A 26,609-nucleotide genomic window follows, 5' to 3' on the forward strand; every position below is an offset into this window, starting at 1 on the left:
GAAAGGGGCCGAAGTCATTTGGCGTATGCCATTACTCGTGAGGAAGAGCCTAAATTCCTCAGACACAAATTGAGGCCCGTTGTCACTGACGATGACGTCAGGCAACCCGTGGGTGGCAAAAAGTCGGCGGAGCGCATGGATCACAGCAAGTGATGTGGTCGATTTCATATGCACGACCTCCAGCCATTTGGACATAGCGTCCACCACAATTAGGAACATTTGCCCTTGGAGAGGGCCAGCAAAATCTATATGCAATCTGGCCCAGGGTTTACCAGATGACTCCCAGCCTTGGGGTGTAGCTTGTGGGGGATCGGGTCTGACTTGCTGGCATTTGGGACACCCTCGTACCCATTCTTCGATCTCTTTGTCCAGCCCCGGCCACCAGACATACCCTCTGGCCAACGCTTTGGTGTGTACCATACCGGGGTGACCCTCGTGCAGCGACTCTAACACTCTCGTCCTGAGTTTGTCAGGAACCACCACCCTGTTCCCCCATAATACACAGCCCTTAGAAATGGATAGTTCATTTTGACGGCTTTTGTAAGGGCCGAACTCCGGTTCAACGCTTCCAACCGGCCACCCCCTCCAAACCCAGTTTAATACTCGGGACAGCACGCTATCCTTGGCCGTGTGTGCTGCAATGTCCCTGGATGATACCGGGGGTCGAGGAAGCTCCTCAATTGCCAAGACCTCACAGGCGGGGGCAGGGTCTGCGCCAATGTCCGGCACCGGGCACCGGCTGAGGGCATCCGCATGCCCAATCGCTTTCCCAGGCCGGTGCTCTAAGTCAAAATCATAAGCCTGCAAAAATATCGCCCATCTAAGCATGCGTGGGGACATGATGTTTGGCAATTGCTTATCGGGCGCAAAAATCCCCAGTAGCGGCTTGTGGTCAGTGACCAGCAAAAATCGTCTGCCAAAAATAAAATCATGGAACTTTTTGACAGCCGCTACCAACGCCAGACCCTCCTTGTCTATCTGGGCATAGTTCCGCTCTGCCGCAGATAGTGATCTAGAATAAAAAGCGATAGGCGCTTCGCTCCCATCAGGCATCAGATGGCTTAAAACTGCGCCTACTCCAAACGGTGAAGCGTCAGCAGCTAACACCAGGAGCTTGTGTTCATCATAATGCGTGAGTACGGCATTAGATGTCAGCAGCTCCTTGACTCCCACAAAAGCCTTTTCCTCGGCCTGCCCCCACTTCCATTTTGCCTCCTTGTGCAAAAGCGCGTGCAAAGGGGCCGCCACTGATGCCTTATGCGGTAAAAACGCATGATAAAAATTCAGGAGTCCTAAAAAGGATTGGAGCTCCTTCTTACTCACCGGCCTGGGGGCGTTTTGGATTGCAGATACCTTCTCATCCGTGGGGTGGACTCCCTCTGCGTCAATGCGAAACCCCAGGAAGTCCACACTTTCCACCCCGAGCGTGCATTTTGAGCGCTTAACTCTGAGGCCGGCATTTTGAAAACGCCTGAGGACCTCTTTAACCCGGTCCAGTAGTTCCTGTTCAGACCCGCCCGCAATCAGCACGTCGTCAAAATAGGGCACTGTGCCAGGTACCCCCCTTAGTAGACGTTCCATGAGGCCCTGAAAAATCCCAGGTGCTACGTTGACCCCGAATTGCAGCCTGTTCACTTTAAAAGCCCCTTGGTGGGTTACAATTGTTTGGGCCTCGGCAGCCTCCGGGGTGACAGGCAACTGCTGGTATGCCTGGGCCAGGTCAAATTTGGCGAAAATCTTGCCACCCCCCAGGGAAGCCAAAATGTGGCTTATTACCGGGACCGGGTACGAATGTTGCTGCAGCGCCTTGTTAATCGTACATTTGTAATCGGCGCATAGTCGTATGGACCCATCTGATTTGACAGGGGTTACGATCGGGGTCTCCCATTTGCTGTATGGTACTGGCTCTAAAACCCCTTGCTCAACTAGTTTGTCAATCTCTTTTTCCACCTTATGTTTGAGAGACACAGGTACTTTCCGATACTTCAACCTAATAGGTTTGACTGACGGATCTAAGTCAAACGCAACCGGGGGGCCCTTGTACCTTCCCAACCCTTCGGCAAATACATCAGGGAACAGGTCGTACAGCATGCCCCATTTATTTTCAGACATCCTGTTAATCCCAGAAATACCGATGCCCAATGGCTCAAACCAATCTAACCCTAGCAGGTTAACCCGGTCTCCCTCTGCAATCAGGAATGACAGTTTAACACATTTCCCCTTATACTCAACAGTAACAGAGTCCCGTCCGGCCAAGGGAATTCGGTTGCCCTGGAAGTCGGACACTCTGGTTCCCGCAGGCTGGAGCCGCCGCCGGCTTCGGTTCGGGAACAACTGGCGCCAGGACGCGGCAGAAATCACCGTCACGGACGATCCTGAGTCCACCTCCATTGTACAGGGTCGGCCGTCGAGGAGTGGAGTCACGGTGATCTTGCCCTGGCTGCTGGTGCGATTTACGGCCGATGCGCTCGACAAGGTCGCCGTCAACTGGCAGCTTGCTTCCGATGCTGAGGAACGGGTCTTGCCTTGGGTGCTGACTGGAGTGCCCCTCTGCGCTGACCGGTTGTTAGTTGAGGGATCCTTCTTCGCTGATCTGCAGACTCTGGCCAGATGACCACGCCGCCCACACGCTCTGCAGTCGACATCACGAGCCCAACAGGAGCCGCGCTGGTGCTTCCCGCCACAACCGGAGCAAGGCTTGACGTTGGTAGTCTTCGCTGGGGTCCGCTTGCCTCGAACCGCGTTGACGTCATCATCCGCGTCTTCGCCCTCGCTGTCTCGTTGAGCGTGTATACTGGGCTCTGCCACCCGCTGGCGGACCTCCTTCGTGGACTTCTCCGCTGCTTCCGCGGCCACGGCCTCTTCGTAGGCCACTGCCCAGGTCAGGGTGGTGCGGGCGAACAGCCTCTGTTGCAGCCTTTCATCTTTGAGACCGCAGACGAGACGGTCTCTGAGGGCTTCCTCCACGTTGTGGAAATTACATGGCCGTGCGGCTTTGCGAAGGGCCGCCACGAAATCTGCGATGGTCTCGCCTCCGGCCTGGTTCCGCTTGTAAAAAGCGTGCCGGCAGGCGATCTCCGACGGTTGTGGAGAATAGTGAGCCTTAAGCTTCTCCGTGATGTCAGCGTAGGTGACAGTCTTTATATCAGTTGGGGCCACCAACGACCTGGCTATGTCGAAGGTCCCCTTCCCGCAGGAACTCAGGAGGCATGCTCGTTTCTTCGCCTCATCGGTGATGTCGTGGGTCTCCAGATGGAACTCGAACCTGGACAGGTAGGAGTCCCAGTCTTCTGAGGAGGGTTCGAAGCACTCGAACTTCTGGCTTCCAGCCATCGGGGGAGACTTGGGCACCGGAGCTGGTGGCGCCTCCGCCGGATCGGCTGCTGTGCTTTGCCCGCTTTCTTCCGAGTCCGAAGTGTGGATGTCCGCAGGGCTGCCTACCTGCTCCAACATCCCATCCTCGTCGCCAATTGTTAGATCGCGCTAACAAAGGACTCGTAGAGTGATTCAGCAAGTGATTCAGCTTTATTAGAAGTAACGAACAAGCACTAACTCAGTAAGAAACCAGAACAGAAAACAGTGGGAGCTTATGCTCTATTTAAACATAACCGGGCTAATGTAGCCACGCCTATTTACAAATAACAACCAATGAGATTGCTAGAATAAAGACCAATGGGAGTCTTTCCCTCCTAGGGAATGGTATCGTTCTGATTGGTCGCTGTTACGAAGCGACCAATAGGAAGTTCGCTCAGAGGAGCCCTGGTCTGGCTCGAAGCTTAACATGGGAGTCCTATGAGGTGATTCATGTAATCATTTCAATACATTACAGGAAGAGTTTCATAATCTTAGATATCCCAAGGAAGGTTTAGTACAGTTCAGGAGACAACATATAGAGAGCAATTTTAAGCAGGTCTACTCAAAATCCCACTCAGGTCTATTCAGTGGGGTTTATGCCCAAAATTTGTAATCTCAATCTTTCTTTCTCCTCCCCTCTCCCCCTCTAATCATGTAGAATAAAAAGTGCCACCAAGAGCTATAAAGAAGATGTGTAGCAACATGATTTCTGTGTAATTAGTACATGATGATCCACTTAAACCAACACTTGATATAAGCTTTCCAACTGTCCATATTCATCAGGGACAGTTGCTATTTTCTGTGACCCGTTCCTGAAAAATCATAGTGCCTATTTTACCTATTCTGGCCTGTTCTGGATGCAGGCTAATAACCTGAACTTTAATCCTGACAAGATGGAAGTGCTACTGATTGGTGGAAGTCTGACCTAGGATTTAAGGTTCTGGATGGGCTGCACAATCCCCCGCCGCGACTTGGCAACCCTATTGCCAGCTCCAGGTTCAGAAATAACTGGAGACTTTGGGGGTAGAGCCTGAGAAGAGTGGGGTTTGGGGAGGGAAGGGACTTCCTTGGCTTTGTACTCTTAGAAGCTCATTGATTCTTGAGCAGCAGAAAACACTTACTTCTTATTTTTTAGATAAAAGGCTTAAAAGGACTGAGACAAATTTTGCAGTTGCTAGAGTGATCTTAGGATCTTTATCACTGAGCAAAAGAGCCAGGGTTTCTGGAGTATTGGGGGACAGTTGGTTGAATAAAGACTTAATATAGTAATCCCTCATAATTTCAAAAAATCTGCATTCCAGCAGGGCATGAAAGAATGTATCAATCCTATTAAGGCCACAAGGACAACTTCTGGCAGTGTATGGCCTATTTAAAAAATCTCCCCTGCAAAACCATTGAAGGTATAGTGTTCAGTCTTGCAAACAAAAATGCTCTGCAATAACATGGGATGGTAAGATAGTACATATGAGGGGGGGTTAAATATTTTGGTTAAGAAAAACCAAAAATAGGGGTGAGCATACCCTGCAGGCTCTCAGAATCAAACTACTATGGTTGATTTCCAGGACTAACTTTTTGATCAGAGAAAATGTTTTGGTTTTGCCCACCTCAAAAATATCAATCGACATCCCAACTTTCATCAGTTTCTCATCCAGGGCTTTCATCCAAGTGGGTTTGTGGGTATCCCAATTTAAAGCAGCTAACAAACCATCTTCACAGAGCTGTTTTAATCTCAGTTTGAAGGTAAATAGCCAAGCTCTTGCTTCCAAGGATATCTGTCCAAATTCTGCCCATAATACCATGTTTGACACACAGCAGGGAATATTCAATATTTTCCTTGAGAATTGGGCTAGTGGTTGGTCGATATTATCAGAGATAGCTTTAATCCAAATAGCTAAACTGTAAAGAATGATGGGAGCCACTTTCAAATTAGGAGCGGATTGAGGAATGTAAACAGAGGAAAAGATGACTGTCACATCATCCAACTTTAATAGGAAGGCAATAATCAAATCATCTGCCACCAAAAGATCACAAGGTCCAATATTCAATCTAGTTGAGATTCAACAGGCTAACTCCCCCCCCCCATGGCCTGCCCTCCCCTGGGCCTATGAGCTCTCTGAGAGAGTATTTTATTTATTTCTTTCTTTATTTTATTCCACTTATACCCCGCCCTCCCCGCATGCGGACTCAGAGTAACCAGGGAAGCTAGGTTCGTCCATTAGCCAAGTCTCCTGAAGGAGTAGAATATTAAAGTAGGCCATAAATGCTTTAGTATCTTTACAACAAATTTTTGAGGCCCAGCCAGCAATATACCAACTCAAAATATGGAGTCCAAAAGTCCCAGTTATTCAATTTTTTTGCTATTGAAGCAGGGGTCATTTCCTGCGGGAGCGCACAGGAGCGGAGCTCCGGCAGTGAGGAGCCCAGGGGGCGGGCACATGCAACAAGCCCCACCCCCTGCTCCCAGCAGCCCTCAGTTGGGCCATGAGGAGCAAGAAGCAGCCAGGTAAGTTGCAGAGGCCCCCCCCGGCCCGCCTTCAGGTACAAACTCTCGCTCCTCTGTGAGGGCAGATCTGCACATTCCCCCCCCCATAGCTAGCAATCCAAAACAGTCCAGTGGCACCTTTAAGACCACGTTTTATTCAGGTACAAGCTCTCCCTCCTCTACGAGGACAGATCTGCACGCCCCCCCCCCAATAGCTAGCAATCCAAAACAGTCCAGTGGAGCCTGAGTGGTGGGTGTTGCCTTCTGACACACTTCCATTGATGCCAGGGGGTGTGGCATATGCAAATAAGTTATGCAAATAAGTTATGCTAATGAGCTCCTGCAGCTCTTTTTCTACGAAATGACCCCTGTATTGAAGTATCTAATGTTGGCAACTTGGAGGGACTTCAGTTGGGTATAATGCCATAGAATCTACCTTCCAAAGTGGCCATTTACTCCAAGTGAACAGATCTCTGTCGCCTGGAGATCAGTTGTAATGGTGGGAGATCTCCAGCCACCACCTGGAAGTTGCCAATCCTAATTTAAAATATTTTTAATTGTTTTATTGATGTGTGATTTTGAAGGGAGATTGATTTTTATGGTTAAAATGTGATTTTATCATGTATGTTTTAAACTGTTAGATGCCTTGGTCAAGGCCCTTGTGAGGGCAGAAAGGCAGGATATAAATTTTGTGAAATAAATATTCAAGTGATTTTGGAGAAGTCTTTTAGCGCAAGGATGTCTTTAAGATGAGATCTGACAAGAAGCATTTTATCTCATCTATTGCAGCAGTAGTTAAGTAAATATTATTTCTATGTTACATGTCAATTACCAAGAAAAATCTTGGCTTGATATGGACCTTATTTTCAGACACATTTCTCTTTGTTTCTGCTTCTTCCCTCCTTTTCTCTCTTGTTGCCTACAGCGGGAAAGTGGAGACTGTAGAGGGGATATTTACATAGAGTTTCTGAGGTATATTTTTATCATGTGCTTTTTTTCCTGCATGGAATTGGTAATCCTTCAAATGAGCTGTCAGGTATTTTTGCAGAATGCCGTCCTTTTATAGTGAATGGAATTCCCTGAGGCAAATTCATGTGCACAAACCACATTTTTTATTCCAGAGTGAAGTTCTGCAGTACCACTTGCGATCTATTAGAGATGTTTCTACTCATTCTGCAGTGGAAGAGATGATGTAGTGAAAGAGAAAACAAGATTGGGAGGGGGGAACCAGAGTGAGGTACATTTATTTTTAAAATTACAGGACCTTGGCTTCTCTGTATTTTCCATATATGTTTATACTGTTGCTGGATTCTTCTCATAATTATGTTGATAGACTTGTGATTTGTAGAGAGTTTTTAGAATGATGATGTGCAAGTCTCAGGATAAATTTTTAAAGAATCCCCATTCCCTGTTAGAAACAAATTCCTAATTGATTTGACTACAACCAACTTTTTTTTTTTTTAAGCTCTAAATTAATTCAGCTCTCCAGAATTCATATATAGTCTAACAACTGGGTCTCACAGAGGCACCACAGAGCAAGAAATCCACAATAACCAAGTGCTGCAAACATGGATTTATTACAGAAAATGACAAGAGCTTTAATGAGCTCCCAGGAGCTTGAGCAGGCTAATTTCCCTTATTCTTTTCAACTGCTCTTAACATTCCCTGACTTCTGAGTACACTCAGTTCTCAACAGGTCTGGGGGGGGGGGGCTTTTCATGAATGTACAAGTCATATTGTTCTGCATAGCCGGGGTGTTCCCTGGGAAGGTAGAAACCCCTACCTCATCTGTGGGCAGCCCGTTTTTGCTGCTTTTGTGACAGGCACCAACTACTTTCTTGACAAACTAGGGTAGGGTTACCAACCTCAAGGTGGGACCTGGAGTTCTCCTGGAATTACAGCTGATCTCCAGAATACAGAGGTCAGTTCCCCCGGAGAAAACGGCAGCTTCAGGATACGCGCTCTATGGCATCACCTTCCTGCTAACTGCTGAAATCACTCCCCTCTTCAAAGTACACCCCCAAATCACCAGGAACTTCCCAAACCATCGTTAACAACCCTAAGATGGGGGTCTGTTTGTTTAGTCCATCAGAGTGGGGTTTTTTGTGTTAATTTATAAAATCACATTTTCCTGCCTATCTGGGAAGTATCCAGAGTATGTAGAAACCACTGTTTCATCTGTGGTTGGCTTGGTTTTCCTGCTTCTGATATCATAATAGGTGGCCGTCACTTAGATATAGAGGCATGCTGGAGACCCATGAAGACTTCAGGGGTGTGTGCTTGACAGTTTAGAAACCCCACACCCACCATCTCCCAGTTTTTCAGGATTCTCTGAACTCTCAGAGGTTTGAATAGAGTTCCTTCTCTTTTCTTTTACATTGCTGGCTTTCATAACTAGCTAACACCAAAAAATGGAAACGAAATCTAATATTTGGGATGCTTCTGGAACTCCACTTAATTACCTGGAATTTATCACCTGATGTGGGAGGCATGATATAGTGATAACTAAAGGCCAACACATCTTTAGCCACATTTAGGTCTTCATCAGGGTAAATTCAATTACAGTCTAAAATGAAAACTGTTGTGGCAAACGTGTAATATGCTTAAGTTCTGTACCTGTACTTTAGAGTTCCCTTCAAACTGCAGGAAATGGGGGAGGGAAAGATGCTTTTCGGGGCTAAGAGTCTTGGAAGGCTCAATACAGGCCACATACCTCATGATCCCTATATGCAAACAATAGACTGCAAAAGACCTTATCCCAACAAATAGATTGTAGAAGGCCTATCTAACGTCCTTCTATGTTATCAATAGTCAATGGAAATACCAGTACATTTCCTTGTTACTGAGTTACTCAATAACTCCTTTCTCTCCAGCACACATATATTTTCTTACCGGTGGCTGTTTTGTGGCCACAAGGTTGGGCACGGGATGGGAAGAGGGGGCTGCGTGGTCATTTCGGCCTGGGCGGGGCTGCACTGGGCTGCAAGGATTCTGGGATGGGCCTTTGCCTCCCCTGCAGCTGGCCAGTAGCGGGCTGTGTGGGTTCTTGTGTGCTGGGCTGGACAGTGGGCGGGCTCAGCTGAGCATTGGCTGTGGCTGCCCCTCTTCAGCCCTATTTAAAGCCCTGCCACACATGCAACTGGCACAGTCCTTTCTTTGGGCACCCCTCCCTCCCTTTGGTTTGTTGTTTCATGGTTGTTTAGTGTTATTTAGGCTTGTCACAGCTTTGAGTGGTTTCAGGCATGGGCCAGATCCATTTGGGGGAAGGCTGCACCTGCGTGCCTGCCTCCCTGGGTGGAGATCCCCTTAAGGGGTCTTGAGGGTCGAGCCATATATTGGCATGCCGGGCTTAGGGGTGGTTGCCTGGCTCCACTCCCAGGTGGCAAGAGTACCACATATGGGCTTGTGTGCCTTCGTGGGACCACCTGCTTGCCAATCCAAGTTTCCCCAGCAGACAGACTGGGGATCGGTTTATTGACCGACAGCCTGGTTGCCCGATCCTTGCATCAATGTCCCACGCTGCACCAATGTTCCATCTGCTGTATTCAATAAAGCTCTGGCCTGTTTTACTTCAATTTGATTCTCTGTGTATTTGTTTTACTCTGCTCTCCTTCTTCCTTTTGGCTGCCCTCCCTGCCCTTAGGACTACAAAAGTGGTCTATGGATCCAAAGTCCCTTCGTGCATATGCACTGCTTCATACATAGCAAAACTTTTAAGTGTCACTTCCAAACAATGGTCCCTGGGGAATGTTTACAGAACTGCTTGTTATGTGTCTTGGGGATAGTGCTGTTGCTTGGGAGTGAGAGTAAACAATTGTTTTCTAGATTATGGTCAATATGTGTACACATGTTGGCTCTTTTTTTCATCACTGTTTCAGTGTTTTTTCCTCATCAGCCAATGTCAATAATAGAGGAAAAACACTAGCCTCATGCATTGCAAACGTTCTGATGGGCTGGACAGAAGGTCAGAGCACAACATGGCAATAGATGTTTACTGAGAAAAGGTACCCCAGAATTAAAAGCTTTAATTCCAGTACAGTAAAATCAAAACCAAGATGTCATATTTCATCAAAACATAGTAAGATCTTGTGAAGCATAACATCCTGATACTGCTAATCTGCCATTATAGCGTGATCTTGGTCTGACCTTTCATCTTCTTGGAAAAATGCTTAACTACAGCTTCAGGTAGGAAACCAAAGCCATAACTATACTTAAATGCAAGTAATTTGACTTGATCATGTAAACATACAGATTGTAATTATTACCATAATAGCTTTGATTGGGTTGGCGGTGTTAACTGAATTAGCTATATGTCATTGGTATTGTTAACTCATTTTCAGAGATGGAAGTTCACTATCTTTCAAAAGAGAAATTGCCCCCATCTGTAAAGACACTGGTTGGAACCTATGAATGGGTTTTGTGTGCGCTAGATAGTCTCTGCAGCTAGGGTTGCCAGATCCCCCCTGGCTACCGGCAGGGGCTGGGGGGGGGCAGGTATGGCTGCCAAATCCATGCTGGGAAACTCCTGGAGATTTGGGGATGGAGCCTGGGGAGGACAGGGGCCTCACTGGGTACAATGCCCTAGATTCCACCCTCCAAGGCATCCATTTTCTCCAGGGGAACTGACCCCTGTAGTCTGGAGATAAGCAGTAATTCCAGGGGATCCTCAGGTCCCACCTGGAGGCTGGCATCCCTATGTGTAACGGAGTCTATTTCCTCTTCCTCTAAATCTTCAATTTGTTCAAGATCAGTGGTTCTAATGAGTCGTTGTGCAAATGGAAGATTTAGGGGGAAAGGAACTGGGCTCCTCAGCAGAGGCTATCTAGTGTACAGAGAACTCATTCATATGATCCAGTCCATAGAGTCCAGTGCTCTTGTCTTCCCTAGGTCTTCCCCTTTATTTACTTAAAAATGTCTATATCCTATATACAACGAGGCTGAGCTTTATGGCGGCTTACACTTAAGTTTAAGCAAAACAAAACGCACATTTAAACCAGATTAAAGCAATATAATAGCAATTAAAATAATCAGAAGTTACATATAATTTGCTACCAAAGACTTGGAAAAACATGTCAGTGTTGGTGCCAGCTAATGTGTCACTGGAGGAAGTTCCACAGTAGGGCACCACCACAGAAAAGGACCTGTCTCTGGGAATGGGAGACTTTTGATTTGGACAGGAGGAACACAGAGATCCATTTTTGAGCATGCCCACAATGAAAAAGCACACCAATAGGAGCAATAAGTCTTTTTCTGTGTATATGAGGCCCAAAAAAGACATGGCTGTAGTTCAACAAACAGGGATGATGCTACATAGTTCTCCTATAAATACATGATGAATATAAACTTAGTAGGAAAAAACAGTGTAGCTCAAGGACAAACTAGATTACATACTGAAGTTCCATACTCAGAGTTCCCAAACATTTCACCTTGTAAAAAGCAGCTGCGTGATTCCAATTAGGACCGCAATGGGGCTGCTATTTGCCCTTTTGAGCTAAGACAGAGGCTTTCCATTCCATATGTTGCCTACATGTTTGCCTCAAAGGCAAATAGCAGTTCTGCATGGTTAATTCGGGTCAGGAAAATTACACAGTAAAAAAGTTAAAAACCTCTCTACCCTGTCATCCTGATCTAAACCGTTGCAAAGCCGCTATTTAGAAATGGGAGGACAATGCTTGGGACCTCAGAACACCCCGGTTTATGTCTACTCTATAGACGAATGGCATGGAACAGTTCGACTGCAAAGCTTTCCAAATGTGGAAATCCTCACTCATATCCTCCTATAGGCGAATAATTAATGAAACTAGTGAAGATTGGGAAAGTAGGTTTCTCAATATGTTTCTAGATTCTCAATGTGTAGGGCATGTGTTTTCAGAGTGTTGCACCTCTGAAAATGGATACAACATGTTATAAACTTCCTAACTGCATCTTTGTGCAGGAATGAACACACGTGTTTCCCCAAAAAATGAACAGGGGAAACATCTTCGGACAGCGCTGGCTCTTCGGCTTTGAAACGGAGATGAGCACCGCAACCCTAGAGTCGGACTCGACTGGCTTTCGAGCAAGGGAACTTTTACCTTTACTTTTTATCTGTGAACACTTTGATTGTGCCAGACTGACATTTTCAGCAGGCTATTATTTACCCGCTTTTAGATGAGGCGGAAAGGAGGAATGCTGGTGTATTACAAAAGATGAAAGAGTCATTTAAACAAAAGTGTCATTGGCTCAGGGTCATTATTTCTCAGTTCTAGTGAAAACAGTTCCGAACGGTTAACAGTCTCTTTCTACAGGACAGACTAAAAGCTGCATCCCTGGGTCTGGGCTTGAGTGTCATCTTTGCTATGGATTCAATGTATTGCCTGACCTTTTATCTGTAAAGTAAGGATGATAGTACCATAGTTCATAGAGTTCTTGTCATGGCATACACAGTAAACACCAAAAAGCATTTTGCTAGTAAGATGCCTTAAACAATGACTTATGTGAACCTGTGCAGAGACGATGAAGAAGGACAATAGGGTTATCAGATGCTAAATTTTACATCCCTAAAACTGTCAGGGCATCCGAGCAGTGGGAGTCGTGCTAGTCACTGTGCAGTGCTGGTATAACAGTTCTTTACCCAGTGTTTGACAATGATAAACTTCTGCAGCACCGTGAGTTTGCAAAATAGAGTGCTTATAAAGTAAGGCTTTCCAATGTGTGTGTTATATTTTATGTGCTGCGGCTATACTAGTCACTGCCAAACAGAAGCAAAAACAGAACAATAAAACCCAAAGCCATAAAAACCCATCACTTGGAATCTGAGCTAGGAATAAAACTGCCCTGGAGGCTTTGCACAGCTTTAAATCTACAGAAATGAAAGGAAAAAAAACCAACCTACCTGATCCAAGCAGTTGTTACACAAATAGCGCAAGGCTTGCTGTATGCTTTGTGGTAGGGGTTGCCCTGTTCTTTGCACATGGACTATTAAAGGCACGCCAAAAACATTCTTATCCTTGTAGTCTGGACCTTTCATTCTCTTCATGAATTTTGGCACAGACCTGAAATGTGTACAAGCATGCTAATAATATGTGTATGTAAATACATTCTCTCTCCACAGAAAATAACGCAAAAATGCCATGTAAATATGTAATGATGTCCAACCTATATAGCTCATGTGTTGCCACACATTTTCACAGAAACATTTTAATTGCCAGTTCTCAAAATACACACTCAATAGCCCATGACAACCTGTTCCATGAATGAGGGATTCCACAGGAAGAAAAAAGAGAGAAAAAAATAGTAACGGGGGAGGGGAGGGGGGAGAGAATAACTCTTTATTTGGGCTCGTTTACATGTAGCTCTAGCTGAAAATTCTAACTTCAAAGCCCCAAATTTCTATCCTATTGGTACCCTTTCATTTTGATGTTACATTTGAAGAGCTTCTTCCAGTTTGGTGTAGTGGTTAAGTGCACAGACTCTAATCTGGGAGAACTGAGTTTGATTCCCCGCTCCTCCACTTTCACCTGCTGGATGACCTTGGGCAAGCCATAGTTCTGGCACAGCTGTTCTTGAAAAAGAGCAGTTTCTGTCAGAGCTCTCTCAGCCACTCCTACCTCACAGGATGTCAGTTGTGGGGAGGGGAAGGGAAAGGAGTTTGCAAGGTGCTCTGAGACTCCTTTGGGTAGTGAAGGGTGGGGTATAAATCCAATCTCCTCCTCCTCCTCCTCCTTCTCTTGTGCATTTTACTTTTGGTGGCCCTATTCTTTAACTTCAGTGATACACACTCCTTATGGAAAATGGTTTGTTTGTTTTAGTTTTCAATGGGGTTTTAAAAACAAGAAGAGTGCTGGGGCACTCCTAAGATGATGCTCACTATTCCAATGATGTGCAAGAAGACACATCTGTAGCACCCATACCCCAGACCCTGCATTTCCTAACTGCAGATAGGAACTCTCAGTCTGGGGCAAGTGATGCTCTGTATTCTTGGTGCTTTGGGTGACAATAGTGGGAGAGCTTCTAGTGTCCTGACCCCACTAGTGGACCTCCTGATGGCACCTGGTATTTTTGGCCACTGTGTGACAGAGTGTTGGACTGGATGGGCCATGATCCAACACTGGCTTCTCTTAGCTCCTTGCAGATGGATTAAGGGTCAGGAACTAGATAAGTTTGTACCTGCTACAGCACTCAGAAGAATAAGATTCATCCATCCATTATTCCACTTAATATTTCAGTGCTCCTTCAAGAAGCCTACATGGGCAATGGGAAGACTCAGGCTGTATTACCTCAGTCAATCAACGCAAGAGCATCATATGCCTTTCCATTCTCTCACATGGAGAGCAGATCAGGTTTGGACCATTCCTGAAGCCTCAACCTGCTGTAGCATCAAAGCAGTTCCTTAATATTTGACATCTCCCCCTCCCATGCACCAGTTTCTGCAAAGTGTTATGAGTCTGCATTTAAAAAATAGTATATGCCATAGTCCAGAAAGATTAATTCAAAATATCTAAGATCCTGAACATGTCCAGATCTGACATTTTCCGTTTGAACAGCACCTTTCAATTCTACATTTAGCTTCTGAAACTTGCAAACAGAAAGGTGGATGTTGGGTAAAAACACACACACACACACACACACACACACACACACACACACACACACACACACACACATCCTGCTAGGATTAGGAATGCAAATTTACTTGCCTGGCTCCTCCAACTGAGGGCCAAATATATTAAATGTACAACCCTGGCACCAGTTCACAGATAAATTAACTGACGTCAACAGGATTTATCTACAAGCAATTAGATGTAAGATGGTGAGAGTCATTTAACAACAGATTCTAAGTACAGTATCAGAGAGTAGCTGTGTTGGTCTGTAGTAGAACAGTTAAATTTGAGTCCAGTAGCAACTTAGAGACCAGCAAGTTTCAGGGTATAAGCTTTTGAGAGTCAAAACTCCCTTGGTTAGATGCAGTAGAGGAGAAATGGAGATCTCCTGAAACTTCTGTTGGTCTCTAACGTGCTACTGGACTCAAATCTAACTGTAGGTGCAGTATATATCAAAGAGGTTAGACAGTTCTTGCCCAGAGTACTAAATAGATTAGGCCTGAGCTTATGACGTGCCAATGAATGCAGATCCCTAGCTGCAGTAGCCTCCCTGTTCCTTCAGTCCATGTCAGGAAGCAAGAACAGTATGTTTATCAAGACCCTGGTAGCCTATAAGACTGTAACAGCCCAAAGGTCTGTCTACTCCAGAATCCTGTTTCCCATAGTGCTCAAGCAGATTTCTCCAGGAAGCCCACAAGCTAGTAAAGGTGGCAATAACCCTACTGTAGTCTCCTAGCAACTGTCCTACATGACTAGTAGGCTGCATTTGGCTTGATGGGTCATGAGGGATAAAGGTGGATAGAGGAGTGGGTTTGATGCAGGAGAAGACAAGCGGGGAAAGGAAAGGGTTAACCAGTAGCAGATGTTCCTTGTTCCTGAGGAGGCTTTATGTTGTGCACGATTTTATGTCACCGATATATTGCCATTGGCAACCAGACGTATAGTAATAATTTGTTCTACAAGAAAGCATTCTCCTCAGCACAACTTTTTACTAACTCAGTACCATACATTTTCCTTAAAAAAACCCGTGACAATTCAAAGCACAATAAATAATAGCAGAAGATTAAACTTTGAAAGCACATGGAGTTAGTTTCCTCAGTGTGGCTCATTATGTCTGTAATCTCAAATTGCATGATTTATCATTACCATTTGTTTACAGTATCACAGCAAGAAAACGTTCCATGCCAAATTCATTTTAGGATGAAGCTCGAAGGATGGATTATGTGGGGAAAGAAGGGCACAGTTGTGAGAAGTATGATTTATGTAGAACCGAAGCACAAGAGAATGTAGGTTGTGTGAGATGGGGAGCCTGTTATGGTGTGGTGTAGCGGTTAGAGTGTCAGGCTAGGAGCTGGGAGACCCAGGTACAAAACCCACTCTGCTGTGGAGGCCTGCTGGGTGACCCTGGGACAGTCACACACTCTCAGCCTGACCTACCTCATAAGTCTTTTGGCAAGGAGAATGATGTGAGCCGCTTTTGGGGGGTGTAAATGGAGTAAATAAATCAAATAAATAAAAAATGACCTAAATAAGCTGTGTGGTGAGTGGAGGATGTTTACCTAGGGCATCTTCAGGTAATGGCAGTGATAGGGAACTGCTAAGGAGTGGAAGATGAGCTATCACATGACAAATTATCAGCTTGCAGGATGGACATATACATCCAATGCGAATATCTAGGTTCTGTTGTGACTTTTACAGGAAGAGGACAGGTGGGGCAAGCAGGTGTACTATTTAGAAAGGCCTCCTATGTGTCTCAGACCCCATTCATTGACAAGACCTATATCTGTGGCCAGTGCACTAGTTCTACACATGAAGTGACCACTCTCGTAAACTTTTAAAATAGGTCGCTATTCTAGGTATGCAAGCCAAAGGCTCACACTTCTTGGCTTTTAAAAAAACTGTCACGCTTTGGTCTGTGTTGATCATGACTTGATCATAGTTCATATACTAGAAAAGTATGCACAATAAATGCTTTTAATACGCATTGCTTGTTTGCAATTGAACTTTGAATATTTATAACAATGGCCCCTTTGAACCTTGCAGTGAATTTCCCTCATCCCCCATCAAATCCAAATGGTCCCCTTGGGTGAGGACCAGAAGGACTTGTGTGTGCTGCAGGCACTGAGAAAGTGGGGGATAAAGAAGGCCACGTGGAGTTTAGCACTCAGTCCACCAGTATACCCTAATCTGGTGTGGAGACAAGAGTGCAGTAGCTCCAGAGGCTAGAACCGGCGCAATCTCTTCTGGCGCTATAAGCACTACCATTACCATTACTCCTGTTCCTGTTTTTAGTATTTTCTTTTTCTCTTGCTCTTTGTCATCATTGAACTGGATGGCTATTTCTTTTTACACAGCATAATGTGCATTTTCTAGATTGTTAATAGCTAGCACCAACCTGTAGGCATTTCTTACCAGCTGAACAAGTGAATCACGGTACAAAATTAAAGAAAAGTTGGTTTGAAATCATACTTGCATTTACTTCTCATGTCTTTTTTTTTTTTTTTTTTTTTTTTTTTTTTTTTTTTTTTTTTTTTTGAACCGGGGGATTCTCTTGGCTCTTTTTTGTTTTTTTTTTTTTTTTTTTTTTTGTACAGATCTTTATGACTATTGCAGACCGGGGAATCTCCTGGCACTGCATAGTGTCTGTTCTCCTGAATTATGTCACTCTACTTTGTGAACAGAGACTTTAAAAGCAACCACTGTGCTTCAGTTGCCTTTGGCTGTAAAATTAGAGATATAATTTTTGGCAGTCTCACATGGGCTCTTTAGAGGCCAGCGAATGCTGCAAGGTACTCAGCTGGAAGATGTTATGTTAGTAAAAATTCAAAAATAACACTCTTCATTGGTTTCTCCTGTGCACAATGTACAATACTCACCATGTCCAGCCATGCTTGTTTGACATGGAGTATTTTTCCATGATGGCAGTAAGACGAAGCAAGGAGAATTTTTGCAGCAGGTTTAACTGAGCAGCTGACTGATTGCTGATCTGCAGCGTTCCTGTGGTATGGCTCAGCTGGTGAGAGATCTGGAAACTATGCCAACGTAGTCGCCTTTAGACAAAAATAAAACAAAGCTGCATAGTAAGCTTGATCATGGCAGTTGGTGTGATACCTGGTAGAACAGGCCTGGCTGAAGAAGATACTTATATAAATAATAAATAAATGTATATTGGGGACAATCTGTAAAGTGCAGCCAGTTCATGGACTGAGAAGGCAGCGGGTGCAAAACCATCCTTCTTGGTTTAGGCCACGTAATTATTACTCATAAGGTTAACTGAAACAAGGACAATTGAAAAAGGGTAACTGAAACAAATGCTCTGAAAATACATGCTTTTTTGGTAATGTAATCTTAGAATCATAGAATCAGCGCGTTGGAAGGGGCCATTCAGGCCATCTAGTTCAACCCCCTGCTCAATGCAGAATCAGCCTAAAGTATCCCTGACAAGTGTTTGTCCAGACGCTGCTTAAAGACTGCCAGTGAGGGGGAGCTCACCACTTCCCCAGGCAGCTGATTCCACTGTTGAACAACTCTTACTATAAAAAAAGTTTTTTCCTAATATCCAGCTGGTACCTTCCTGCCCTTAATTTAAACCCATTATTGCGAGTCCTATCCTCTGCTGCCATCAGGAACAGATCCCTGCCCTCCTCTAAGTGACAGCCCTTCAAAGAGAGCAATGATGTCTCTCCTTAACCTCCTCTTCTCCAGACTAAACATTCCCAGGTCTCCAAGCCCCGGATCATTCTCATCACCCTTCTCTGCACCCGCTCCATTCTGTCCACATCCTTTTTGAAGTGAGGCATCCAGAACTACACACAATACTTCAGGTATGGCCTGACCAATGCAGTGTACAGTGGGACTATCACTCCTTGTGATTTGATGTTGATACACCCCAAGATCGCATTAGCCTTTTTTGTCGCTGCATCACACTGGCTGCTCATATTTAACTTTCGATCCACCCATACCCCAAGATCTTGGTCACGCACACTGCTACTTAGAAGTGTATCCCTCATCCAGTATGCATGTTCCTCATTTTTGTTACCCAGAAGTAGAACTCAGCACTTGTTAAATTGCATCTTGTTCACATCCACCCACTTTTCCATCATGTTCAGATCTTGTTGAATTCTATCTCTATTTTCTGGTGTGTTCACTACTCCTCCCAGTTTGGTGTCATCTGCAAATTTGCAGCTGGCGATGGATTTTGTGTCTACAAAATACTGTTGTAAGATTTATGTTAAATCTGTAAAAAGTAGATTGTATACACAGAGCCACATAGGAAAAGAACATGGGATTTAAGCACTCAGATGCAGTTTGGTTTCAGTAACCAAAACCCGGCTCCCCATGCAGTTAATAGCAGTTTTAAAGGGGAGAAAACCAAAGACATCTCATTTTAAAACCTGTCTATTTTTCTTTTAAAATACTAACAGTGCTGGAAGCCCAGATTCAATTAACAAAACCAAATGGGGAGGGGGTTAAAGGGTTAAATTGCTTCTTCTCTTCCTGCTCAGTCCTTATCTGAATTGCTGCTGAACTCACACACCATTTTGTTTCTTAGAGACTGACATCTGTTTCATCTCTATATAGTAATTAACTTTCAAGTTCAGTTGCAGGTACCCAAAGCAACTGATTGCCAAAAGTGCCTCTGGGTTGTTTCTCCATGTGGCCAATTCACTCAGAAGTTATATAAGCAGTATACAGTGTAGTTCACTAACAGCATGTCTGTTAATTCTCCCCACCTAAGGACCATGGAGAATGTAGTTCTGTTTGAGGCTATGAATTACTAAGCAGAGAATTTTCAGGTATCTTCACAAAACTAAAATTTTCAGGGTCACTGGTGGAAACTACAGCACTGAATCTACTCAAAAACCAGTTTGTAAATGTAGATGCAGCCTACAAGTAACTGTATATCATCAAAACATATGCCATATGTGTACACAGGAAACTTGCTTACTTAACTTTTGTGGGGACCACAGAACCTTTGGATTAGTGGAAGTGTCCATACTCTGGGGTGCGCACTGACATTTTTCTGTTGGCTTTGGGTAGAAACCCATCCTGTAGATGATCTCATACAGGACAAGAGCAGTAATTTTCTTGCTTTAGGATATGATTTCATGAACTTACCAAATGTCCAGGGCCTTCTAAATTCAAAATTTTATCAGGTAAACCTGCTTGGCTTCTATTTCCCATCTTTTCTCTTACCCAGCTCCCTCACCATTTGTCTTTCATGGCTTCTGCTCATTCGGCCTGAAGCTACTGGAAATGCAACAGTTAGGGAAATCTGGACTTCACAGTTCCCTTGCAGCAACTGCCCATAGAACCATGAACAACGTTTTTAACCCAGTACACTTATTACCAATATGCAGGGCCGGCCCCAGCTTATCTTGCACCCTAGGCGAGGATCCCTTCTGGTGCCCCCCCCCCCCGGTGCACCCACCAACAGGCAAGTTGACAACCAGAGGGCGCGAGGAGAGTCGCCAGGCTCCCCCCTTGTCAGGGCGCCTGGAGAAGAGGCTGACTGGCAGGGCGCTCACAAGCTGTCACTCCCCCGGCCCTGCTGCTGCTGCTGCTTCCAGTCCCCGGCCGCGAGGAAGAGGAGGAGGAGAAGCGCTTTGCTGGGAAGCCGAGGGGGCAGGCAGGGAGAAGTTAGCCGGCCAAAGAGGCGACGGCGGTGGCAGCCACCCGGTCAGGGAGATGCAGGGCTTTTGCCCGGGGGTTGGGTGCAGTTTGGCGCCCCTAAGGGCCGGTGCGCTCTAGGCGAATGCCTAGTTCGCCTAGTGAGCGAGCCGGCCCTGCCAATATGACATGGATACTGGGACAATATGACATGGATACTGTGACAAATACTCTCGAGAATTACAATGAATGCCTATGGTTTTGACCCGTCACATGACTCAAGCCTATAAGAAGAGCCAGCATCTCCTTCCCACTGAACAACAGGTATGGCCATTGTATACTTATTAATACGTTGTTGTTGTTGTTTTGCAAAACCTGCTTTGAAACTTAGTATGTCCATATTAAATAAAAACAGTGATATTACAGACCTGTTTGGCCTGGTGAGAGATGCTCCAACTCCAGAGTCTCTTCTATCCCTGACACCTGTAGCTTCTGATTCATTAAGAGAAGTCCCATCTCTGTCCATATCACTAGGTGTTGTCCGGCCATCAGATACAGAGTTCTGTTCAAAGTCTAATGCAACCTTAGATGGTGACTGGAATGGTAAGGTCCCATGCTCACTAATTGATAAATCATTGTTTTTCAGCTCTGGTAATACATTTTTTGACCAGTCATCCACAGATTCCTGAAGTCCATTGACGTGCTGCAAAATATCATCCAGATGTGGGAAAAGGTTCTCTCTTTCCAAGTCCAGAAGATCTCCAGTGCTGGCATACAAGTGAGAACCTGGAACGTTGTCATAAATGCTGATCCGACTCTCTTTGGGACAGGAAGCAAGAGGACTGGACTCTTTAGGTGCTGAACATTTCTGCTTGCTTAATGAAATGCTCCCTGTCCTCCAGTTCACACTGTTGCTATTGTCTGTAGGAGAGAGGCTTTCAATGGAAAGTGCCTTAGGAAATGTTCCAGGTTTGTGGTCTATGGGAATATGAACAACTAGGTTTTCTTGCGAATGAAATTCATTTTTGCGATTTTGGTCTACAACTTGCCTGAAGGCTGTTCCTGCAAGAACATCAAGGTCCTCCAGGTACATGCCGCCTCGTTTATTTGCTTCATGGTATTTGCGTTCCTTCAAGCAAGGAGTGCTTATTCCACTGCTGCTGATCTCTGACTGGCTACTCTCACAACTGGATTTAGTGGAGAAGGCGAGCCCATGCTTGACTGCCTCTAGTGCTGTCACACCTTGGAGGTCTCCATTCACTATCTGCATGCATTGTATATCCTTCAGAGTTTTTGGTTCATGCTGAAGAACAGGTTGGCTTATTACTAAGCCACTAGTCCTTCCAGACACTTTCAATTTTCCATGTGTACCTTTGGATTTTAGTGTCTCCATGCGCTTTAGAAAGGCTTTGGCTCTGGTCCGTGTTGGTCTCTCATTCCCAAGGTTAACAGAGTCTTCTGGAGGCTGCAGAGGAGTACTACCTACTGAAGCAGAGTCATGGGCAATGGTGTTTTCTACACAGTATTGTCCTGAACAGTCGAACGTCTCCCTGAGAAGGCTGCTGATTCCGGACTGACTCCTGTGGTCACTTCCCCCACTACTTTCACTGTGAAGGGAAGATATCTCAGGCTCACTCAGATCAGTTAGCACACTCTCACTGCTGGTTGTGATTTTAATTTTAATGTCCCCTGAGGACCCATGTTTGTCCGACTGATGAATCAAGGTGTCAATGTCATCTACCCGAGACCATCGTCGGCTTGTCCTCTGGAAAGTCCATTTGTTACTGATAGCACAGAGATCTTCTTCATCAGAATCTTCACCCTGAAGAATAGCACACAAGGTAAATATGATGCATCCGCCACTTAGAATTAAAAAATGGCAATGCAATAAAAAATTTATGGGCTGATAAATAATGTTCTTTTTCATAGCATAATGGATAACCTTTCCTCACTTTTCAAAATTCCAATACAATGTCTGAACTGTGTGAATAAATATCGCTGATTTGTAACAAATCAAATCAATATCCTTCAACATTAGCGCATTCAAAAGATCCATCTAGAATGTACTGTCTCTTGATTAAGAGGTTCACAAGCAAAAATCTCACAGATATTTACCAAATAACATAACTGAAAAATAAAATGAAACAACTACAGTCACTCTAAAATCAACAATTCAAATGAAATAATCAAGTACAGTCACACAGTTAGCTGGACAGCCATGTGGCCAAGTAATATTGTTTTTATATAATCTACTACAAAATTAATCAACAGGTTTTCAATAATCTGATACCCCAATCTTTAGAAATGAAATTTGACAACTAAAGGCACTGTTACTTTAATCTCCAAAGAGAAAGTCCATCAATAAGGCCCACCTTGAGCCTATTATGTATATCTTTAATGTCCATAGTCCAATCCAAACACATTTTACTTATTTTAAATATAAATTGAACATATATAAACATAAATAAAACAGTCTTTGTACACTATAATCAAACACAGAGTTGGTTAGATATACAGAGTTAATAACTAATAACCCTAAAGGGCCTCTGAAATAGCAGGGTCTGAACTTTCTACCAAAATAGGTGCCTCTACTGAGACAGCACTATCTTAGATTCTGTTTAGCTACCCCGCTGCAGAACAGGTGGTGGGAGAACACGAATATGATCTGCATAAACAGGTAAGTTCATGTGGGGGAAAACAGTACTTAAGATACTTTTTGCCACTGAGCACTTAGGACTTCCTACTGCAGATCCTCCTCATATTATTCCTAAGGATCCCCTATCCCCAAGGGCCAGCATTTCATGGAGATCAGTGAACTGCAGTATGTATGTGGGAGGCAGGAGAGTTTTCTTCTGCTGATGGGAAAATTCAGTCTGGATCCAACCCGCTAGTTCATGTTCCCATCTGCCACCTTGGAACTTGATGAAAAGAAGAAATACTGCTGACACTATATTCCAAATTTTCAGCAGACCCTGTATTTCATAGCACTTTTAGCAACAGTAAGGGCACAGACGGTTCTTTTTCATTGGCTATCAGTTAGTCTCTAAGAGACAGGCAAATAGCTAGAAAATACATAAGCATCCTCAGAGATCAATTAATATCGTAACCTGAGTAATTACTTAGCCCCCAAAAGACTGAATAACTGGATAAGCCCAAAGCATATGTTTAAGAGTTGTATCTTGTAAATTACAGCACCAACAATTAGACACTTTACTTAGTTCTTTACTAAAAAGGTGTTGTGGTGTCCAATATATCTTAAACATAATATTTTGCTGAATAAATTGCAGCTTAAGGTCTATAGAAACAACAGGTATAACATTTAGGGCCATATCCCATTGCTTTGGCAAAATAGGTTGCTCTAACTCCTCACTCCATTCATTTCGGAAACTTTGCATATCCTATTTATTGATAATATTTATTAGCGAATATTGTAGGTTTCATTTTATGCATTGATTCAATGCATGTTACCAAGGGTAAGGGAGATTCTTAAACACTTAGTGCTGCAGGGTCATATTTAGATACCATTAGATACTGAATTTGTAAATATTGCCATTCGACAGAGCTTGACAGGTCATATCTAGACTTCAGCTGAGAAAATAACAAAAACTCATTGTCATAGTCTTATTACTTGATCCAAAGTAAAAATCCTCCTACCTGTCTTATTACTTGATCCAAAGTAAAAATCCTCCTACCTGTCCAAGCCTTCCACAAAAAAAAAATCTCCCCAGTTTTTAAACCTGGATCGGCCCATAATATTAGTTTAGCATGTCATGCGGCATGTGAAAATGGGCCAGTTTGGTGTAGTGATTAAGTGCACGGACTCTGATCTGGGAGAACTGGGTTTGATTCCCCACTCCTCCACTTGCACCTGCTGGATGACCTTGGGCAAGCCATAGTTCTGGCACAGCTGTTCTTGAAAAAGAGCAATTTCTGTCAGAGCTCTCTCAGCCCCACCTACCTCACAGGGTGTCTGTTGTGGGGAGGGGGAGGGAAAGGAATTTGTAAGGTGCTCTAAATCTCCTTTGGTAGTGAAGGGCGGGGTATAAATCCAATCTCCTATCTTCTTCTTCTTCTTCTTCAAATTGATGTAATGACATTATACACCATAATTCTGTAACTACTGAAATTGCAGGAGGAACAGGATCTAGATGAGAATGAATTGACCCTAATGCATTCCATTTAAAGAGGGGCACCATACCAGAAGCCTCCAAAACAGCCCAATGGATAGTGCAACTTAGAGGAGCAATACCAATAATTATATAAGATAACAAATATGCTTGAGGATATAAACTTAAAATCAGGAAAGCCAAATCCTTCTTCATTAAATGGGAGCTGCATCCTCTTTAAGAATTCTGAGGCAGTGTAAATAATATCTCTTCTGATTTTAACATTATTACTATCTAACAGTTCTTCATATTTCCCCATGTTATAATTAGTGATTAATGTCGGTTTTATAAATGCTTCAAGAGGTGATACCCATTTTGAAATTCTAGTATAATTATTTTCTTTTATCTCTTTCCAAATTTTTATCAGTGCCCCCCTTATCATATGCTGATGAAAGTTTGCATGTACTCTGTCTTTGCCATCCCATAAGTACGCATGCCATCCCATAGTTAAATTGTGGCCTTTTAGTTTTAGATTTTCTAAGGTTATCCAATCAGAAGAGATATTATTTACACAAAATAAGGACTGGAAGGTAGCAAATGTCACTCCCATCTTTTAAAAAGGGTTCCAGAGGAGATCCGGGAAATTACAGGCCAGTCAGTCTGACGTCGATACCGGGTAAATTGGTGGAAACCATTATTAAGGAAAGAATTAGTAGGCACATAGATGAACAAAACCTATTGAGGCAGACTCAGCATGGGTTCTGTAAGGGAAGATCTTTTCTCACTAACCTGTTAGTGTTCTTTGAGGGGGTGAACAAACATGTGGACAAGGGGGATCCAATAGATATTGTTTACCTTAACTTCCAGAAAGCTTTTGATAAAGTTCCTCATCAAAGGCTCCTAAGTAAGCTCAGAAATCATGGGATAGAAGGACAAGTCCTTTTATGGATCAAAAACTGGCTAATTAATAGAAAACAGAGAGTGAGTATAAATGGGCAATTTTCTCAGTGGAGGGTGGTAAGCAGTGGGGTACCGCAGGGATCAGTACTTGGTCCACTGCTTTTTAACTTGTTCATTAATGATTTGGAGATGGGAGTAAGCAGTGAAGTGGCTAAATTTGCAGATGATACAAAGTTGTTCAGGGTGGTGAAAACCAGTGAGGATTGTGAGGCACTCCAAAGGGATCTGTCAAGAATGGGCGAGTAGGCGTCAACATGGCAAATGGGGTTCAATGTGGCTAAGTGCAAGGTGATGCACATTGGAGCCAAAAATCCTAAATATAAATACACGTTGATGGGGTCTGAACTGGCAGAGACTGAGCAAGAGAGAGATCTTGGAGTTGTAGTGGATAACTCACTGAAAATGTCGAGACAGTGTGTGACTGCAATAAAGAAGGCCAATGCTATGCTGGGGATTATTAGGAAGGGTATTGAAAACAGATCAGCCAATATAATAATGCCCCTATATAAATCAATGGTGAGACCTCATTTGGAATACTGTGTGCAGTTCTGGGCACCACACCTTAAAAAGGATATTATAGCTTTGGAAAAAGTGCAGAAAAGGGCAACTCGAATGATAAAAGGGTTGGAACACTTTCCCTATGAGGAAAGGTTAAAGCGCTTAGGGCTCTTTAGCTTGGAGAAAAGACGACTGAGGGGTGACATGATCGAGGTTTATAAGATTATGCATGGGAAAGAGCAGGTAAAGAAAGAGGTACTTTTCTCCCTTTCTCACAATACAAGAACTCGTGGGCACTCCATGAAACTGCAGAGCGGTCGGGTTAGAACGGATAAAAGGAAGTACTTCTTCACCCAAAGAGTGATTAACACATGGAATTCACTGCCACAGGAAGTGGTGGCGGCTACAAGCATGGACGGCTTCAAAAGGGAATTAGATAAGCATATGGAGCAGAGGTCCATCAGTGGCTATTAGCCACAAGGTATAGATAGGGACTCTGGGGCAAGTGATGCTCTGTCTTCTTGGTGCTTGGGGGGGTCAACAGTGGGAGGGCTTCTAATGTCCTGGCCCCACTGGTGGACCTCCTGATGGCACTGGTATTTCTGGCCACAGAGTGTTGGGCTGGATGGGCCTTTGGCCTGATCCAACATTGGTGTCTCTTATGTTCTTATGTTAAAATCTGAACTTAACATGGTGGGAAAGATTACTATTAAAGTCTAGATTTCTTAAAGATAATCGAGTTGGGTTTTATGAAAACTTAACAGAATTGGATAAAATATGGTTGGGTACAGATGAGAAATTTATCAAAAAACTATATACTTTATTGTTAGATGAATATATGCATGATGAAATTGTGAAAACATCAATGGTTACATGGATGCAAGATATAGGTCATAATATAGATTTAGACAATTGGGCTAATATCTGGAATATACTAAAACTTACAAGGGCTATTCCATACAAAGAAAACATCTATAAAATGTTTCATAGATGGCACTGGTCCCCCGATAGAATAGC

At 44.0% G+C, this 26,609-nt stretch overlaps 1 protein-coding gene across 1 annotated transcript in view; it reads right to left on the reverse strand.

The window, feature by feature from the left end:
• STARD13 (StAR related lipid transfer domain containing 13) overlaps nt 1-26,609 on the reverse strand; it is a 204,074-nt gene that overhangs the window by 25,017 nt on the left and 152,448 nt on the right. The window contains exons 5-7 of the mRNA XM_015420516.1: nt 20,457-21,850; nt 17,295-17,468; nt 12,711-12,870 (exon numbers count right to left, since the gene is read on the reverse strand). Of these exons, the coding sequence (XP_015276002.1) occupies nt 12,711-12,870; nt 17,295-17,468; nt 20,457-21,850 (1,728 nt within the window). The remainder of the gene's footprint in view (nt 1-12,710; nt 12,871-17,294; nt 17,469-20,456; nt 21,851-26,609) is intronic.

Source organism: Gekko japonicus, unplaced genomic scaffold, assembly GCF_001447785.1.
Source record: "Gekko japonicus isolate JY-2015 unplaced genomic scaffold, Gekko_japonicus_V1.1 scaffold576, whole genome shotgun sequence".
Classification (NCBI taxonomy): domain Eukaryota; kingdom Metazoa; phylum Chordata; class Lepidosauria; order Squamata; family Gekkonidae; genus Gekko; species Gekko japonicus.